General features: G+C 40.3%; 1 protein-coding gene across 2 annotated transcripts in view; it reads left to right on the forward strand.

The window, feature by feature from the left end:
* The window catches only part of MCOLN3 (mucolipin TRP cation channel 3), a 38,039-nt gene that overhangs the window by 6,943 nt on the left and 14,786 nt on the right, over positions 1-16,310 (forward strand). For both annotated transcript variants that reach the window (XM_037060946.1, XM_037060947.1), the window contains exons 4-6: positions 6,447-6,600; positions 7,770-7,854; positions 7,933-8,029. In XM_037060946.1, coding sequence (XP_036916841.1) covers positions 6,447-6,600; positions 7,770-7,854; positions 7,933-8,029 — 336 coding nt within the window. The remainder of the gene's footprint in view (positions 1-6,446; positions 6,601-7,769; positions 7,855-7,932; positions 8,030-16,310) is intronic.

Genomic DNA, 16,310 nt, shown 5'->3' on the forward strand with positions numbered 1-16,310 from the left:
CTTATTGTAATGTTGATTAACTGCTACAAAAGTAAGCTTAGGTACTCCTCATACAGAGGAGTCAAATTCCTATTCTGAGTTTCTAATTAGTTTGCTTTTGCTATAAATAGTAGTTTCTCAAGATCTTAAATCTCTTATTTTGTAGGTATCTTAGAAGGTGTTCTTGAAGTCAGTATTTCCAACACAGGTTACTTTGCAGACCACATTTCAAAATTATCGTGATGTTTCTTCAAACAGTTGTTACGATGCAGTCACCTTGTCTAAGACAATCTGCACAGGGAGATGCAAATTGCTGGGGCAGGATATGTACTTCTGGCCCCATGGCTTTCCGTTAGCTTTCTGATTCCAGACTTGGCCCCAAATCTACAGAAGTAAATAGAATCAAATACAAGTAAGCTGCATGAGTTGTTAAACAGAACTATGTCATTCAGTTTGTAAGGAAAAAATAGTGTATTACTGGAGATAGTATGGAGATTTTTAAGTTTGTTAAGTTTCTCTAAAGCTACTCTAAACCAAATTGGTAGTTGTTTTTTGAAGGGGGGGCGGATAGAGGCACTGAGTAAACAGTTCATTAAATTCCTCCTAAAACACTTTTACCTTTATTAGTAGTCGTAAAATTAATTTAAAAATATAGTACTCTTTGGCATTCATGCCATTCTGTTTATCAGATTTCCATGTTCTTTGTAGAAGTGGATGCAGATCCCTTACTCTAGTCCACAAGCAGATAATACTGGTTGGGATGGTTTACCTTGGGCAGATGATTGCCCACCATCTTCCAAACAACCATAGGCACTTTTTGCCTGAGATAAAAATATCTTGATCACAACTTTCATGAATAACTAGCTTTTGTGGTTGATGAGGTTAGTCGTCTATGTTCTGTGTGGGTCCATCTTCAGTTCTGTGTGGTTCCAGAGAACTGAAGAGGGGCAATATGGGCTGTAGTTACAGAGGGAGCTTCGTTTGCTATAAGGAAGCATCTTGACGGTTGAGGTGATGGTCCCTGAGGGGAACTAACTGGTAGGACAGTGGCTTCTCAGCTGTTAGAGGTAGTCCCATGACTAATTAGTTATCCTGAAGGGTGTAGCCCTCAGATGTCCTCTACCTAGAGGGCTCATTCTGATCCAATGCTAGTTATAACATCACTTTATGTTTATTATATATGCTTATATATTTGAATGTCCAGACACTAGTTATTTTGGTTTAGATTATATCTTGCATTTCCTCAACACAGGTCGTTTTTCCTGGGTTCCTTCCTTTCATCTGCCCTTAAATTTTGCAGTCCTCAGAGGCTGTCTTTTTCCTGCAAAATTTCCTCTACTTTGCAGCTTTGTAGCCATTGCCTCACCAGCAAGATGAGGTGACTCCTAAACCGTCGCTTACTCTGCTACGTGCCAGACAGCCACAAGCACCTGAGGACAACTTCGTACAAAGCAGGTTCATGGTCTCTGCCCACTTCCTCCCCAGACTTGTTTTTCTTCCTGGCCAGTTGCTTAGATATAAAAGCCTCGGAGTCTTAGAACCATTTACTCTTGCGGTTTAAGCATAGTCTGTGAATTCCTACTTCTGGTTGGCCTCCCTTCTTCCCCACCCACTGCCTTACCCCTTCTTGGCTGTCTTCTATAGGATCCACCTAAAATCACAGATTTAATTGTATAATACTCTTCACTCATACATATCTACCTCTATCTACATGTAAATTTATGTAGCTATATCTGTATCTATGTGTAGTGTTCAGTGCCATAACATGGAATGTACTTACTCTTTGAAGACAGAAGTATATAAGAGGCACTCATATGTTTGTCAATGAATGAACAAGCTCAAAAGCTCCTTATGTGCATTAGGATGAGGTGATCACAGAAGGATTACCAAGAAGCAGTAGCTTTAATCTGCTTTGCTTGGGTGCCACATCAGTCAGAGGAGGGTCTGTCATGTATCTTATATTGTCTCCCAAAGGGTGACGGGTGACCCATGCATCTATGTGAAAAACTTCTTCTCAAGGCAGAACTGGAGAGGCAAGTGGGGACAGGTGCCCAGCTGGATTAAAGCCTCACAGAGGCCACAGCCACTTAGGAGCCCCATCCGTCAGTCCCACAGGTCATCCACCTTCCAGCCATGGTCCCACACCACATTCTGGTCCCAGAGTCCTCTGCCCTGGGCTCCAGAGCTGCCCTTTAGCCAGACAGAGCCCTGCCATGTGCCCCTGACCATCCCGGCCTCGCAGGTGCTCACATCTCTACACAGCAAAGTAGTCTGGCCATAGTGTAGCTTGTGAAGTCATCAGGTACCTCCAGCCCTGTGCCTCAGATGTGTGTTTCAATATCCTACAAGCTTTAAGTACACAGTTTCTGTGGTGAGGAGTTTCAGATCTTTAGGTAATTCCTGTAGGGTTTCCCTCACAAATAGAGGGCACTCAGAGGGGCTACAGGACCCAGGTGTGTATGACTCACCTTCATGACCCCTGCTTGCCTTTCCAGCTTTACTTTCCCTTACAAGGCCCACATTCCGGGCACACTGGTCATCTGGGTACCTGTGTATGTGACATGTCGTTGAGTCAGCTCCAGCTCCCGAGACCCTAGGAATGAGTGATGTCCACAATGCCCTGTCCTCAGAATCTCTGCTCAGCTCCTGTAGACTCACACCTATGTCTTCTTTTATGGAGTCAGTCCATCTCATATTTGGTCTCCCTCTCCTCCTGCTACCTTCTATTTCTCCTAGCATTATTGTTTTCCCAAAGAAGTCTGCTTTCTTGTGATGTGCCTGAAGTATATTACTACACCCAGTACCTTTTATCTTTGTTTTCATTTAATGGAATTTTACCTCTTACACCCTCCCTGCTCTCTGCTCCTTGTAAAACTACCAATTTGGCTTGGAGTGGCTTTAGAAAGACTCAATACACTATTTCCTTGAATAGAAAATGAAAATCTCAAAATGGAATATTTTCAGCATTATCCTGTTTCTCCCTACATGTAGGGCATAATGCTGTTTAACAATTTATGCTGGTTACTTCTATTACCATAGATTCCTGCCTCATTCTCCCAATCCCAATGCTCACAGAAGGCTTGGCGTTGTGATCACACAAGTTATCCTAGTGGTTTACTTGCATAGATCAGCTCCAGTAAATGAAGAGCCACTGTGGCATTATAATAATTTTGTTTCTCACTATTAACTTGACACCTACTCTGTGCCTCCTCCTGTTCTAAGTACTGGGGTTTGAGCAGTGCACTTGATAAATTCCTTGCCCTGTGGAGTGTACATTTTAATGGAGAAGACGGATGTTAAACAAGTTTGACCAAAATTACTTGATTTCATGTAACAGTGAGTGCTAGAAGTGAAGTAAAGTAGCATAGGGCATTAATAGTACAGGGCGGTCAGAAAAGGCCTCTCTGAGGACTTAAAGTCCAGGGAAGAATATTTCAGGCTGAAGGAGTGGCAGCAGCACTGGCCCTGCAGGCCAGGAAATATCGAACATGTTTAAGGAAAATGCAGAGGAGGCAGGTGTGACTGGGCCAGGTGTCTCAGGCTTCACTTGCCCTGGAAAGGAGTTTTGAAGTTGACTCTGAGAGACAGGAAGCCATGGAAGGACTGTCAGTAGGGGAGAGAATCTAATACACCTTAGCACAGGCTAATTTTAGCATTTTATGTCTCAGATATTGCTTTTGGTACATAAATACAATAGCGACCAAATAGACAAAGTCAAGGAAGTCATATTCTAATAAGAAGAGATAGGCAGTAAATAAGGATGTCTATCCATTGGTTCTGAGTATACTGTAAACATACAAAAGAAGCAGGCAGAGTGAAAGAGCGGAAGTGATGGGGGAAGGCGTCTCTGCTAAGGTGGTGGAGGAACCGACCACAGAGTGGACAGGCAGCCTGTGGCAGCCTCTTTCTTCTCAAGGAAGAAACAGCAGAAGCAGAGTCTCAAACAGGTTTGTGTTTTAGGTACCACTTATCTAAGGGTCCTACGTGTGTTAATTCACTTACTCTTTGTAACTGTAGTAAGGAAACGTTTGTAACAGTCCTATGAGTTCTTCATAAAGGCAGAGTGTGGTGAGAATCCAATAGGGAAGCAGGAAAACTGGGTTAACCGGGTGGGAGACGATGGCGGAGTAGGCCAGGGCAGTAGCAGTGAGGGTAATGCGAAGTGACTGGGTTTGGGACATAATCTGAAAGTAATGTGCGATTTTCTGGTGGATTGTGAGAGAACACTAAAGGATTATTCCTAAGTCTTGGCCTGAAAATGGATGGACTTATGGAATTGTTTGCTGAGAAGAAAATTATTGCAGAAGGAGCCAGTTTTTCTTGTTTGTCCACTTATGTTCAAGATTCATCCTAGGCACCAGAGGTAGATTGCTGCCCACCCACATATAGAACTGAGTGGAGAGGCCAAGGTTGAACAGAGACATTTGGAAGTCATCAGTATTAGACAGGATATAAAACATGGGGCTGGCTGAGATCGCCTTGGAGAGAATGTGGATAAAGAGATTGAAGACTTAATGTAAGGCACTCGGAGCTGTAGAGAGTGGCAAGAGGAAGGGTCAGCTAAGGAGAAGCCTGTATTGCTCCTGAGAAGGAGCAGCCTGTATTCTAGAAGTCAAGTGAAGAAGGTATCCCATGAAGGGGAAAGCACTCAACTACACCAAGTTCTTTGGGGAAGTTAATATAGATGAGAACTGAGAATTAAGTGAGAAGCACTAAGAACTGAGCACTAAGCACCACATTTGGTAACATGCTGTTTGGATCAGGCCTAGCTCAGAATCAATTCCATGGGCACATATTATGATGGAGGACCCCCCAAAACCTGGAATTATCTTCTGGAGGGTGGGTCTCTTGTAGTATAGAGAACCCATGGGTTTTAGGAACCCATCTGTATCAACGTACTGACTGGCGTTGTTGTGAGAGGCTGTGTTCTGTTTCAGTGAATTTTCTGGAAGACTCTTTCAATGCATTTGCCCATTTTATAATGGGTGGTTTATGAGTGCATTTGCCACACCATGCTGAGTGTTTAGCAGTTTTTGACCCCAAATGGCATGACGCCCCCATGCCCCACCCTCCTTATTCACCTGTTCTTGCCCAGAGTGACTTTTTTGTTTGTTTCCCTGATAAAAAAAGTCCTCAGAGGGAAATGGTTTGCTAATGTGGAAGAGGTGAAACAAAAAAATGGCAGAAGCACTAAAAGGCATTAGAATCAATGAGTTCAAAAATTGTTTTAAGCAGTGGGAAAAAAGCCTTTATTAGGTGTATTGCATCAAACGGTGAGTACTTTGAAGGAGACTGAAGTTTAAACATGTAAGAATAAGTACACAGTTTTTTATATATACAGTCTGTTTTTGGGGGTCTCCCCTTGTGTATATGATTTCCTTCAATGATCATAGTACCTTTTTGTTTTTTATTTTAGAGAGAAGGGAAGGGAGGGAGAAAGAGAGGGAAACATCAATGTGAGAGGGAAACATTGATCAGCTACCTTCTGTATGCACCCCAACTGGGGACTGAACCTGCAACCCACACATGTGCCCTGACCGGGAATCGAACCAGCAACTTTTTGGTTTGTGGGACTATCTATGTCCAACCACCTGAGAGCTGCACTGGACAGGGCTTGCATGCTTCTTTTAGTAGAATTATTTATCTATATGTTTATCCCACTAAATTATTAATTCAAAGAGACAGATACCATATCCTTATCTTTGTATCCCAATTGTGTCCAATGACATTGTTCAAAATAAGCCTGAAACACTTAGTTTTGCGTTTTTCATCTACAGAAATCCATTAAGTGGTTTAGGTGGAAATTACTCCATTAGTAAAAGCAACACTGTGTTTTAGTTAAAGGGTTCACTAGGACAGGGGAATATTGCTATGAAAGTGACTAAACTGCAAAGATTCTTGCAAAGATAATATTTTTAATAAGATGTTTTGCTGGTCAGCTTGGAACAATTGTACCCCGCTTCCTATCCTGCAGTAGTAAAGCAAAACTCTGACTTTACAGGACGTAGGTCTAAGGTGTAAACACCGTTTCCTGAACTTAATTCTTTAAAGGAGGAAAAAAGGTTATGTGGTTTAAGCCTGTAATTTTGCAGATAAGGCACCTGAAACTCAGAAAGTCTGTGATTTACCTAAGGTGACAAGATGGACACTTGAACTCAGAACACTATTTCTCATATGCTCTTAGCCCCTGCTGTCTGGGGGGACAGTAACACGTGGCTCACACTGGACATCAGTGCGAAGGTCTCCACCTAGAGTTGGGGAGGGAGCCTGCCAGGGTCCCGGTGGGGAGGCAGGGAACTATGGCTTCCCTTTCACCCTGGCTGGCGTGCTCATTTTGTTTTTCTTTTCTTTTCTCTTCTTTCTTTTCTCTCTCTCTCTCTCTCTCTCTCTCTCTCTCTCTCTCTCTCCCTCTCTCCCTCTCCCCCTCTCCCTCTCTCTCTCCCTCCCCCCCACCTTTTGTGCCAAAGTACTTGCAGCTGCGCAACATCTCAGTTGGGAACCATGCTTATGAGAATAGGGGCGCTGAGCGGTCCGGTATGGCGATCTGTCAGCACTTCTACAAGCAAGGAAACATCCTTCCTGGAAATGATACCTTCGACATTGATCCAAAAATCGAAACTGGTAATGTTCTATAAGCTAGAACTTCCATTGTTAATTCCTTGATTTATATTTAAAGTTGGTAACTGCATCTCTGAAAATATTGATTTGGTCCCTGTGAGCAGATCATTAGGAAAAACACATAGACATTATTGTGTGTCAGGTGCTGTTCTAAGCCTTTCAGTGTGTAACTTATGATTCTTAAAAAGAAAAGCTCCAACAAAGTAAGGTTTATTATTCTTCCTGTTTTATAGAAGGCTAAAGTATGGCTCAGAGAGTGGAAGCAATCTGCTCAAGAGGGAGCTGGGCGGGCGGGCAGTGACCTGGCTGCCTGGGCTCTAAACCAGATATTCCACCGCCTCTCATGCTGGAGAAGCTGGTTAAACAGGCAGATATTATCCTTACAAAAACTTGTGCTGGCAAATTCTTGATGTATCTAAACTCCTTCCCTCCAATAGCAATACAGTATTTGTGGGGGTAAGTTGCGGTAGGAATAAGAACTAGAACTAAGAAGAGCACATTTTATTCTTATTAGCAAAGTGTTATTTGCAATTTGTACCTAAAACATTAGCTTAGTTCATTACAAAAAAGTAGGTATTAGTCTTATTAATCAATGTCACTTCAATAAATGTAATATAAAGAAAACAAAGTATTCCAACAATAGCCCCTGGGACTTTTTTGGGGGGGAGTGGGGAGGCATAGTAAAGGATTATAGTAGTGACTGATGAAAAACTTCTAAGATGCCACCTTCATTTCTTTTAAGTGCTTGTTAAAGAAAAATAGTCAACACATAATATTAAAATAGTAGGTTTTTTTACTTAGAAAAATTTGTCTCTGACACTGCAAGTGCCTCGAACCTATGTTTAGGGTACAGAAAAGAAAAGGAGTGTAGGAAGGACTCCGAGTTTAGGCTTAAAGGACAGGGAGGAAGATGGCAGTCTCTAGAAGACTAATGAAATGAAGCTCAGACCTTCCCGCTCTCCCATCCACTGCAGAAATGCAGCCCCATTGAAAGCAAGTGCATCACTGTGAGCAAGTAGGACAGATGTCTAGCCTTTAAAGTCTGAGTATAAGTACTTTAAAAAGTACTAGCATCTGAGTATCTAGTTTTAAATATATATAGCATTCTCTTTTCAAGATGCACTGTTATTCATTTTGGCTATTCTGTTCTGTTTTCTTCCTTTCCATGGCAGAATGTTTCTCTGTGGAGCCAGATGAGTCTTTTTACATTGGAACACTAGAAGAAAATAAACTGAACTTAACGCTGGACTTCCACAGGTGAGGGAAGCAGACAGGAGCAAACTCAGGTGTGTGCGTGCATGCTTTCACTGCACTGAGGTCTCCTCTGTTTTCTAGGCTCCTCACTGTGGAGCTAAAGTTTAAACTGAAGGCCATTAATCTGCAGACTATTCGTCATCATGAGCTCCCTGACTGTTACGACTTTACTCTGACTGTGAGTATGGACTGGGCTGAATTTGGTTTCAGCCTGGAGAAAAATGTTTCATCTAGTTGTATGTTCATCTACTTGTATTAAGTCATCATCAAATATATAGGATGTTTCTACTTGAAAGTGCATAAGGGAAGCATTGGTACAGTTAGTTTTATTTTGTTATAATAACACTTTTTAAAAATGTTTTATTTATTTTTAGAGAGAGGGAAAGGGAAGGAGAAAGAGTGGGAGAGAAACATCAATGTGTGGTTGCCTCTCATGTGTCCCCTACTGGGGACCTGGCCTGCAACCCAGGCATGTGTCCTGACCGGGAATTGAACCGGTGACCCTTTGCTTCACAGGCCTGTGCTCAATCCACTGAACTATACCAGCCAGGGCTTATAATAACACTTTTTCTTGTTAAGTATCTGTCTTCTGCACCTCAACCTAAGTGCTATGAGGACAGGGACTTTGCCTAGTTATTGCTGTGTCTTTAGTACCAAAACATGTGTCTGGCAAAGGGTTAGTTTTAAAATACAAAAGGTTCTGTATGGTCAGCATCTAGCAGTCTGTGGCTGTGTGCTTATGATCATTGTCAAAGGTTCTTGTGGAGTTTCCTCGCCGTGAAGGAATGTTTGTAACCTCTGGGTTATTGCTCACAGTGCCTTCATTGTGCTGCCTCTGAGTGCTCTGGTGAGTTTCTCCCCGTCAGCCCACCCTATCCCGTCTGTGTTCTTCACAGTCAGTTGTAAATGGAGCTGTTAATGCTCTCTAGAGAGCACAAGATGCCTGTCATGTGAGTCTGTCACCTCACCAGGACTACAGTCATATGCAGGAAAGTGTTGTATACAATTTGCTTTCATGTGATGCAAATTTCTGTTACTTTGGCAGTGTGTGTCGAAAGCTGTGTCCACGGAACTCAACTAATTGTCTGTAAGAAATCAAGTTTTCAGAGATTCAGGTTAAAAAACATTAAGAATATAGTATAATGTAGTCATTGTTCATAACATTTGATAAGAAAACTGCAAGGCTGTTTTGAATTAAGCTACAAATTTTGATCCTAATATTAACCAGGTTTATGAGTTTTCAATATTACTTGATTTTTTTAAAAATTGACTTATTCACTGTCTTGTCTTCTCTCTCTCTCTCTCCTCTCTTTTTCTTTTGAATCGGGAAATGGTATTTTTCAAAATTTTTATGAGTCTTCAAAGCTTAGCTCAACTGACAGCTCCTTCACGGACCCTTATGTGATTCTTCAATTAGAAATACATTCTGTGCTTTGAACTCCCCGATTTTTATTTGTTTTTGTATTTTCTGTGCTCTTACCACCTTCTCATTTATTTTAGGATTTTCTATTGGTCTGTCATCAACTCTGCTAGACTGAAAGCTCCTTGGAGGCAGGAACCATTTTATTAATCTTTTCATCCCTCAAAGAATGTAGTAGGTGTCTCAAATATTTGTTGAATGAATAAACACTTGTGAAATGGAGATCCTTTTTAATTTTTCAATTATATTTTCTTGATTATGCCATTATAGTTGTCTTGATTTTTCTCCCTTTCCCCCTTACACATAGCACACACCACTCCCTCAGGCAATTGCCCCACCATTGTTTGTGTCCATGGGTCATGCGTGTAAGTTCTATGGCCTCTCCATTTCCTGCACTGTACTTCACATCTCTGTAGCTATTCTGTAACTACCTGTTTGTACTTCCTAATCTTCTCACCTCTTTACCCTTTCCCCCAAATCCCTTTCCCATCTGGCAACCATCAAAACACTCTCTATATCCATGATTCTATCTCTGTTCTTCTTATTTGCTTAGTTTGTTTTTTAGATTAAATTATTGATAGATATGTATTTTTGCCATTTTATTGTTCATAGTTTGATCTTCTCATTCTTAAATAACTCCCTTTAACATTATATGTAATAATGGTTTGGTGATGATGCACTCCTTTAGTTTTTTTCTTGTCTGGGAAGTGCTTTATCTGCCCTTTGACTCTACATGATAACTTTGCTGGATAGGGCAATCTTGGCTATAGGTCACTGCTTTTCATGACTTTGAATATGTCTTGCCAGTCCCTTCTAGCCTGCCAAGTTTCTCTTCAGAAATCAGCTGACAGTCTTATGAACTCCTTTGTAGGTAACTAACTGCTTTTGTCTTGCTGCTTTCAACATTCTCTTTTTTATCTTTAACCTTTTGCATTTTATTTATGATGTGTTTGGGGTTGGCCTGTGTGCATCCGTCTGGTTTGGGACTCTGGGCTTCCTGGACTTGCATGTCTATTTCCTTCACTGAATTAGGCAAGTTTTCTTTCTTTATTTTTTCAAGTAGATTTCCAATTTCTTGCTCTTTCTCTGCTCTTGGCACCCCTATGATACAAATGGTGGACCTCTTGCAGTTGTCATAGAGGCTGTTTACATTATCCTCATTTTTTTGGATTCTTTTTTCTTCTTGTTGTTCTGTTTATTTGTTTTTTGCTTCCTTATGTTCTAAATCATTCATCTGATTCTTGGCTTCATCCACTCTACTGTTGTTTCCCTGTCAGTTGTTCTTTATTTCAATTAGTGTATCCTTTGTTTCTGACAAAGATCTTTTTTATGCTGCTGAGTTACTAAGTTCCTTGAGCATCTTTATAACCAGTGTTTTGAACTCTGCATCTGATAGATTGTTTGTCTCCATTTTGTGTAGCTTTTTCTGGAGTTTTGATCTCTTCTTTCATTTGGACCATGTTTCTTTATCTCTTTATTTCGGCAGCCTCCTTGTGTTTGTTTCTATATAATGGGTAGATCTGTTTTGACTTCGTGTCTTGATAGTGTGGCTTAATGAAGTAGGTGTTCTGTAGGGTCCAATAGCTCAGCCTCCCCTATCACTCAAGCTGTATGTACTCAAGGGGTGCCCTTTATGTGGGCTGAGGGTACCGTCTTCTTGTAGTTGAGCCTTGGTTGCTATTGGCAGATCAATGGGAGGAATTTACCCAAGCCAGTCAACTGCAAGGATTAGCTGTGACCACTTACCACCAACCTCCACCCTCTGTGGAGGATCAGCTGTTTCCTCCTTTGCCTCCTTTACTTCAGTGCAGCCCGTGCCCCACCCCCCCATTCCATTATCAGTCCCCACACCATTGTCTATGTCCTTAAGTCCTTCATATACGTTCTTTGATTAGTCCCTTCACCTTCTTTCAATCAGTAACTACCTCCCCTCTCCCCTCATATCTATGATTCTATGCCTCTGGTTCTATTTTGTTGATGAGTTCATTTTGTTCATTAGATTCCTCTTATAAGTGAGATCATATGGCATTTGTCTTTTCACCAACTGGTTTATCTCACTTAGATAATAGTCTCCATTTCTATCATGCTATTGCAAAAGGTGTGAGTTCCTTTTTTCCTTCTGCTGTCCATTATTCCATTGTATAAATGTACCACAGTTTTTTGATCCACTCATCTACTGATGGGCACTTAGGCTGTTTCTAAATCTTGGCTATTGTAAATAGTGCTATGAATATGTGGGTACATAAATTCTTTTGAACAGCTGTGTTGGGATTCTTAGGGTATACTCCTGGCAGTGGAATCACTGATTCCAAAGGCAGTTCCATTTTTAGTTTTTTGAGGAAATTCCATATTGTTTTCCACAGTGGCTGCACAAGTCTGCATTCCCACCAACAGTGAACTAGGGTTCCCTTTTCTCCACATCCTCACCAGCACTTGTTGTTTGTTGATTTATTGATGATAGCCATTTTGGCATGTATGATATAATATTGTATTGTGGTTTTAATTTGCATCTATCTGATGGTTAATGATGTTGAGCATCTTTTTATATGTCTATGGGTCATCTTATATGTCTTCATTGGAGAAGTGTCTATTTAGGTCCTTTTCCCATTTCTTAATTGGATTATTTGTCTTCCTGGTGTTGCATTATATGAGTTCTTTTTATATTTTTTAGATTAAACCCTTGTCCAATATATTTCTGGAAGATATGTTTTCCCATATTGCTGGTTCCCTTTTTATTTATTTATTTATTTATTTATTATTTTTTTTTTAAAAAAATAATTGGGTTTTTTCAAAGATTTTACTTATTTATCTTTAGAGAGGAAGGAAAGGAGAAAAGGAGAGAAGTATCAATGTATGGTTGCCTCTGGTGAGTCCCCTGCTGAGAACTGGCCTGCAACCCAGACATGTGCCCTGACTGGGAATCGAACCACGATTGTGTGGTTTGCAGGCCCACGCTCATTTTACTGAGCTACACCAGCCAGGGCTGGTTCCCTTTTTATTTCAATGATGCTTTCTTTAGCCATACAGAAGCTTTTTAATTGATATAGTCCCATTTTTCCTCTATTATTTTTTCCTCTATTTCCTTTGTCCTAGGAGATATATTGGCAACAATATTGCTATGTGCAGTATCTGAAATTTTATTGCCTATGTTTTCCTCTAGGACTTTCATGGTATCATTACTTATGTGTAAGTCTTATCCATTTTGAGTTTATTCTGGTGTATGGTGTAAGTTGGTGATCTGGTTTCATTTTTTTTTGCATGGACCAGTCCAGTTCTCCCAACACTATTTACTAAAAGGACTGTCTTTATGCCATTGTATGCTTATGATCCCTTTGTCAAATATTCATTGACTGTAGAGACTTGGGTTTATTTCTGGGCTCTCTGTTCTGTTCCATTGATCTATGTGCAGTTCTTATGCCAGCACCAGACTGTCTTGATGACAGTGGCCTTGTAGTGCTGTTTGAAACCAGTTATTGTGATCCCTCCAACTTTGTTCTTTCTCAGGATTGCTGAGGTTATTCGGGGTCTTCTTTGGTTCCATATAAATTTTGGAAATAATTGTTCTAGATCTGTGAAATATACCATTGTTGTTTCAATAGGCATTGCATTGGGTCTATAGATTGCTTTGGTTGGTATGGACATTTTAATGATGTTAATTCTTCCTATGTATGAACATGGCATATGCTTCCCCTTATTTGTATCATCCTCAATTTCTTTCTTCAGTGTCCTCAAGTTTTCTGAGTATAGGTCTTTTACCTACTTGGATAAATTTATTCCTAAGTGCTGCAGTAAATGGGATAGTTTTCTTAGTTTCTCTGTCTGATAGTTCATTGTTGGTGTACAAAAATGCCATCAATTTCTGAATATTGACTTAGTAGATCCTTTTATTTTTTTTTAACTTTTTAAAAAAAGATTTTATTTATTTATTTTAGAGAGATGGGGAAGGGAGGGAGAAAGAGAGGGAGTGAAACATCGATGTATGGTTGCCTCTAGCACATCCCATACTGGGGATATGGCCTGCAACCCAGGCATGTGCCCTGACTGGGAATCAAACCAGCAATGTTTTGGTTCGCAGGCCTGTGCTTAATCCACCAAGCTACACCAGCCAGGGCAAGATCCTTTTAAATGACTCAATATGATGGTTAAAAGCAACCTGACATGTTAGACACATGCAGATGTTAGATTTTCACCATTATTGCAGGATCATCCCAGTCTATGCCTGTGCATTATGGATTTAACAATGCATCTTATAGGACTCTGGTAGAACTTCTGGTAGTTTAATAATAAAAGCCTCCAGGGGGTACTTCATTGTCATAGGTAAACATGGATGGGGCAGCATGCAATTGAGGCAAAATACAGGGACTTTGCTGTCAGACAAGCCTGGATTTTAATTCTAGCTCACCAGTTAGTAGCTATGTAACTTTAGGCAAATTACTTAATTGGTTTGAACTTCACTTTTCTCATCTGTTAAATGAGATTAATGCTCACAAACTGGACAAAGTTGTCAAGACTGAAGATAACATATATAAAGGACCAACCAAAGTATTTAGTGTATAGTATTTATTGAATTTATTCAACAGCTATTTATTAAACCTTTTCTGTGTGTGCCCAGTTGGGTTTATGATGTAAAACAAGTACATTAGCATTCATTCAAAGTAGTCTGATAAATTCTTGCATCATGTATTTTGAAGGTTTTTATTAGGTGTATAAACATCTAAGGTTCTTGTGTTCAATTGAACTGATTCTTTGGTCACTTGGAAATAGCAGTCTTTAACCCTGGTAATGTTCTTTGCTCTATAATTTACTTTGATGTTAATGTAGGCATTTCAGCTTTTTAAAATTAATATTAGCATGGTATATCTTCTTTTATTTCATTGTTTTAAACCTATTTGTGGCTTATATTTAGAGTGGGTTTCTTATTTGACACCATATAGTTGAGTCTTGGTTTTTTGTCCAGCCTTGCAATCTCTTTTAATTAGGATGCTTAGACCAATTCAATTGCATGTGATTATTAATACGGTTTCTCTCTTTCTCTGCCTCCTTTTGGATTGAGTATTTTTATGATTCCATTGTACCTCATTTGTTAGCTTTTATTAGCTATAACTCTTTGTTGTGTTATTTTTGGGTGTAGAGTGCACATATTTAACTTATTACAGTCCGCATTCAGACAACATACCACTACATAACTAGCATAAGAACTTAACAACAATGCATTTCCATTTCTTCAGTCATGGCCTTTATGTTGTTGTTATACAATTTACTTTACAGATTTGTTATAAGAATTATGATCATTTTTGCTTTAAGCAGTCAATTGCCTTTCAAAACAATTTAAATAGTAAGAAAAGGGCACTTGTACTGGCACGTGTGGTGAGCATTTCCATGGTGCTTCATGCCTTTGTGCAGCTCCAGGTTTTCATCTGGCGTCACTTCCTCCTGCCTGAAGGGCCTCCTTTGACTTTTCTGTAGTGCAGATGCCCTGGTGATGAGTTCTCTCAGCTTTTGTGTATCTGTAAAAGTATTTCTCCTTCATTTTAAAAGGCAGTATCAGTGGGTGTAGAATTCTAGGTTGTTTTTTTTTCACCCTGAACCCTAAAGATGTTGCGCTTCCCGCTCTCACTGTTTTTGGTGGGAAATCTGCTGTCATCTTAGTCTTCGTTCTTCCCTGAGGGATGTGTTCCCCCCCCCCCCCCCCCCCCCCCCCGTCTGGATGCTTTTGAATTTTTATCTTTGTCTTTGATCTTAACAATTTGATCAGTGGTGTACTATTCCTCACATTTCTTGTGTTTGGATTTCATTGGACATCTTGGTTCTGTGTGGATTTATAGTTTTCATTATATTTGACATTTAGTATAATTTTTTCAAGTATACATGTATATCTGGGCATTTGAAGTTGTCCCACAGCTTACCAATGCTCTCTTTTTTTTGCTTGATTTTTCATTCTTTTATTTCTCTGTTTCATTTAGATAGTTCCTATTGCTATGCCTTCCAATTTACTAGTCTTTCCCCTTGTACTATTTAATCTGTTAATTTCATCCAATATTTTCTTCTTTGTTTAAAGAATTTACTGAGATGTGATTGACATTAAACCAAAGTGCAATTGCTCAACAGATATTTAGTGAGCACCTAATATTTCCCAAGACCCTGAGGCTCTTTAGGAAAACATGGTTTTCCCTTGGTAAGGATTTGTAATGCATTCAAAAAATTCTGAACACCTTCCTTGTGTGGGGTGATAGGCTGGGTCCTCCAGTAGCTATGGAGGTGGACAGACACTGACAATGGCCTTGGTTGCTTGTCAGGGAAAGAAGCTTACAATCCAATATGCTGAGACGAAGAGACCGCACTCATTAAATTTATGTGATATCTTTCCCCTGAAGTGATGTCTGATTACCCCACATGCAGAAGCTACGATAAAACTCATTTAAATGACAGGCTTTTTAAAGGACTTGAGAGAGAAGGTGCTTTAAAAAGAGACTGATTTTCTTGCCTTGCCTTCCTTCTCCCTGCAAGGGGGAAGCGAAGGGAGCTGGAAGGGGAACAGGGGAAGGGCTGTGGGAGCTCTCGCATGGTTCCCTCCCTCTCTATGCCTGATGTCCCTAGTTATTCCCTGAAGAAAGACCACAGTAGCTGGTTTCCTGGGACCACATCCTTGGTAATACATATGGTTCTACAGTGATGAGGGAATCTGGGTCCAGAAGGAAAATCAAAAAAGTTCCACCTGAAATATCTCAAGAAAAAGAACGAAGCTCTGTGTCAGTCAGAATTTCAGCAGCACTAAAAACCTACCTCTAGCTGAGGAACTGCTGGGTGGTGGAGAAAAGCACAGTTGTACGAGCTCTTTAAAAAGTTGTTTTTTATTAAAGTGTAGTTAGGATACAATACTATATGGGTTTCAGGTGTACAACATACTGATTCAACAGTTACATACCCTGTGAGGTGATCACCACACTGAGTCCAGGAACCATCTGTCACCACGCAAAGTTATTACAGTGTCACCTGTATTCCCTCTGCTGTGCACTGCGTCTCTGTGGTTTATTTATTT

This window comes from Sturnira hondurensis, unplaced genomic scaffold (assembly GCF_014824575.4).
Source record: "Sturnira hondurensis isolate 20B ecotype Veracruz unplaced genomic scaffold, ASM1482457v3 Scaffold0013063, whole genome shotgun sequence".
NCBI lineage: Eukaryota > Metazoa > Chordata > Mammalia > Chiroptera > Phyllostomidae > Sturnira > Sturnira hondurensis.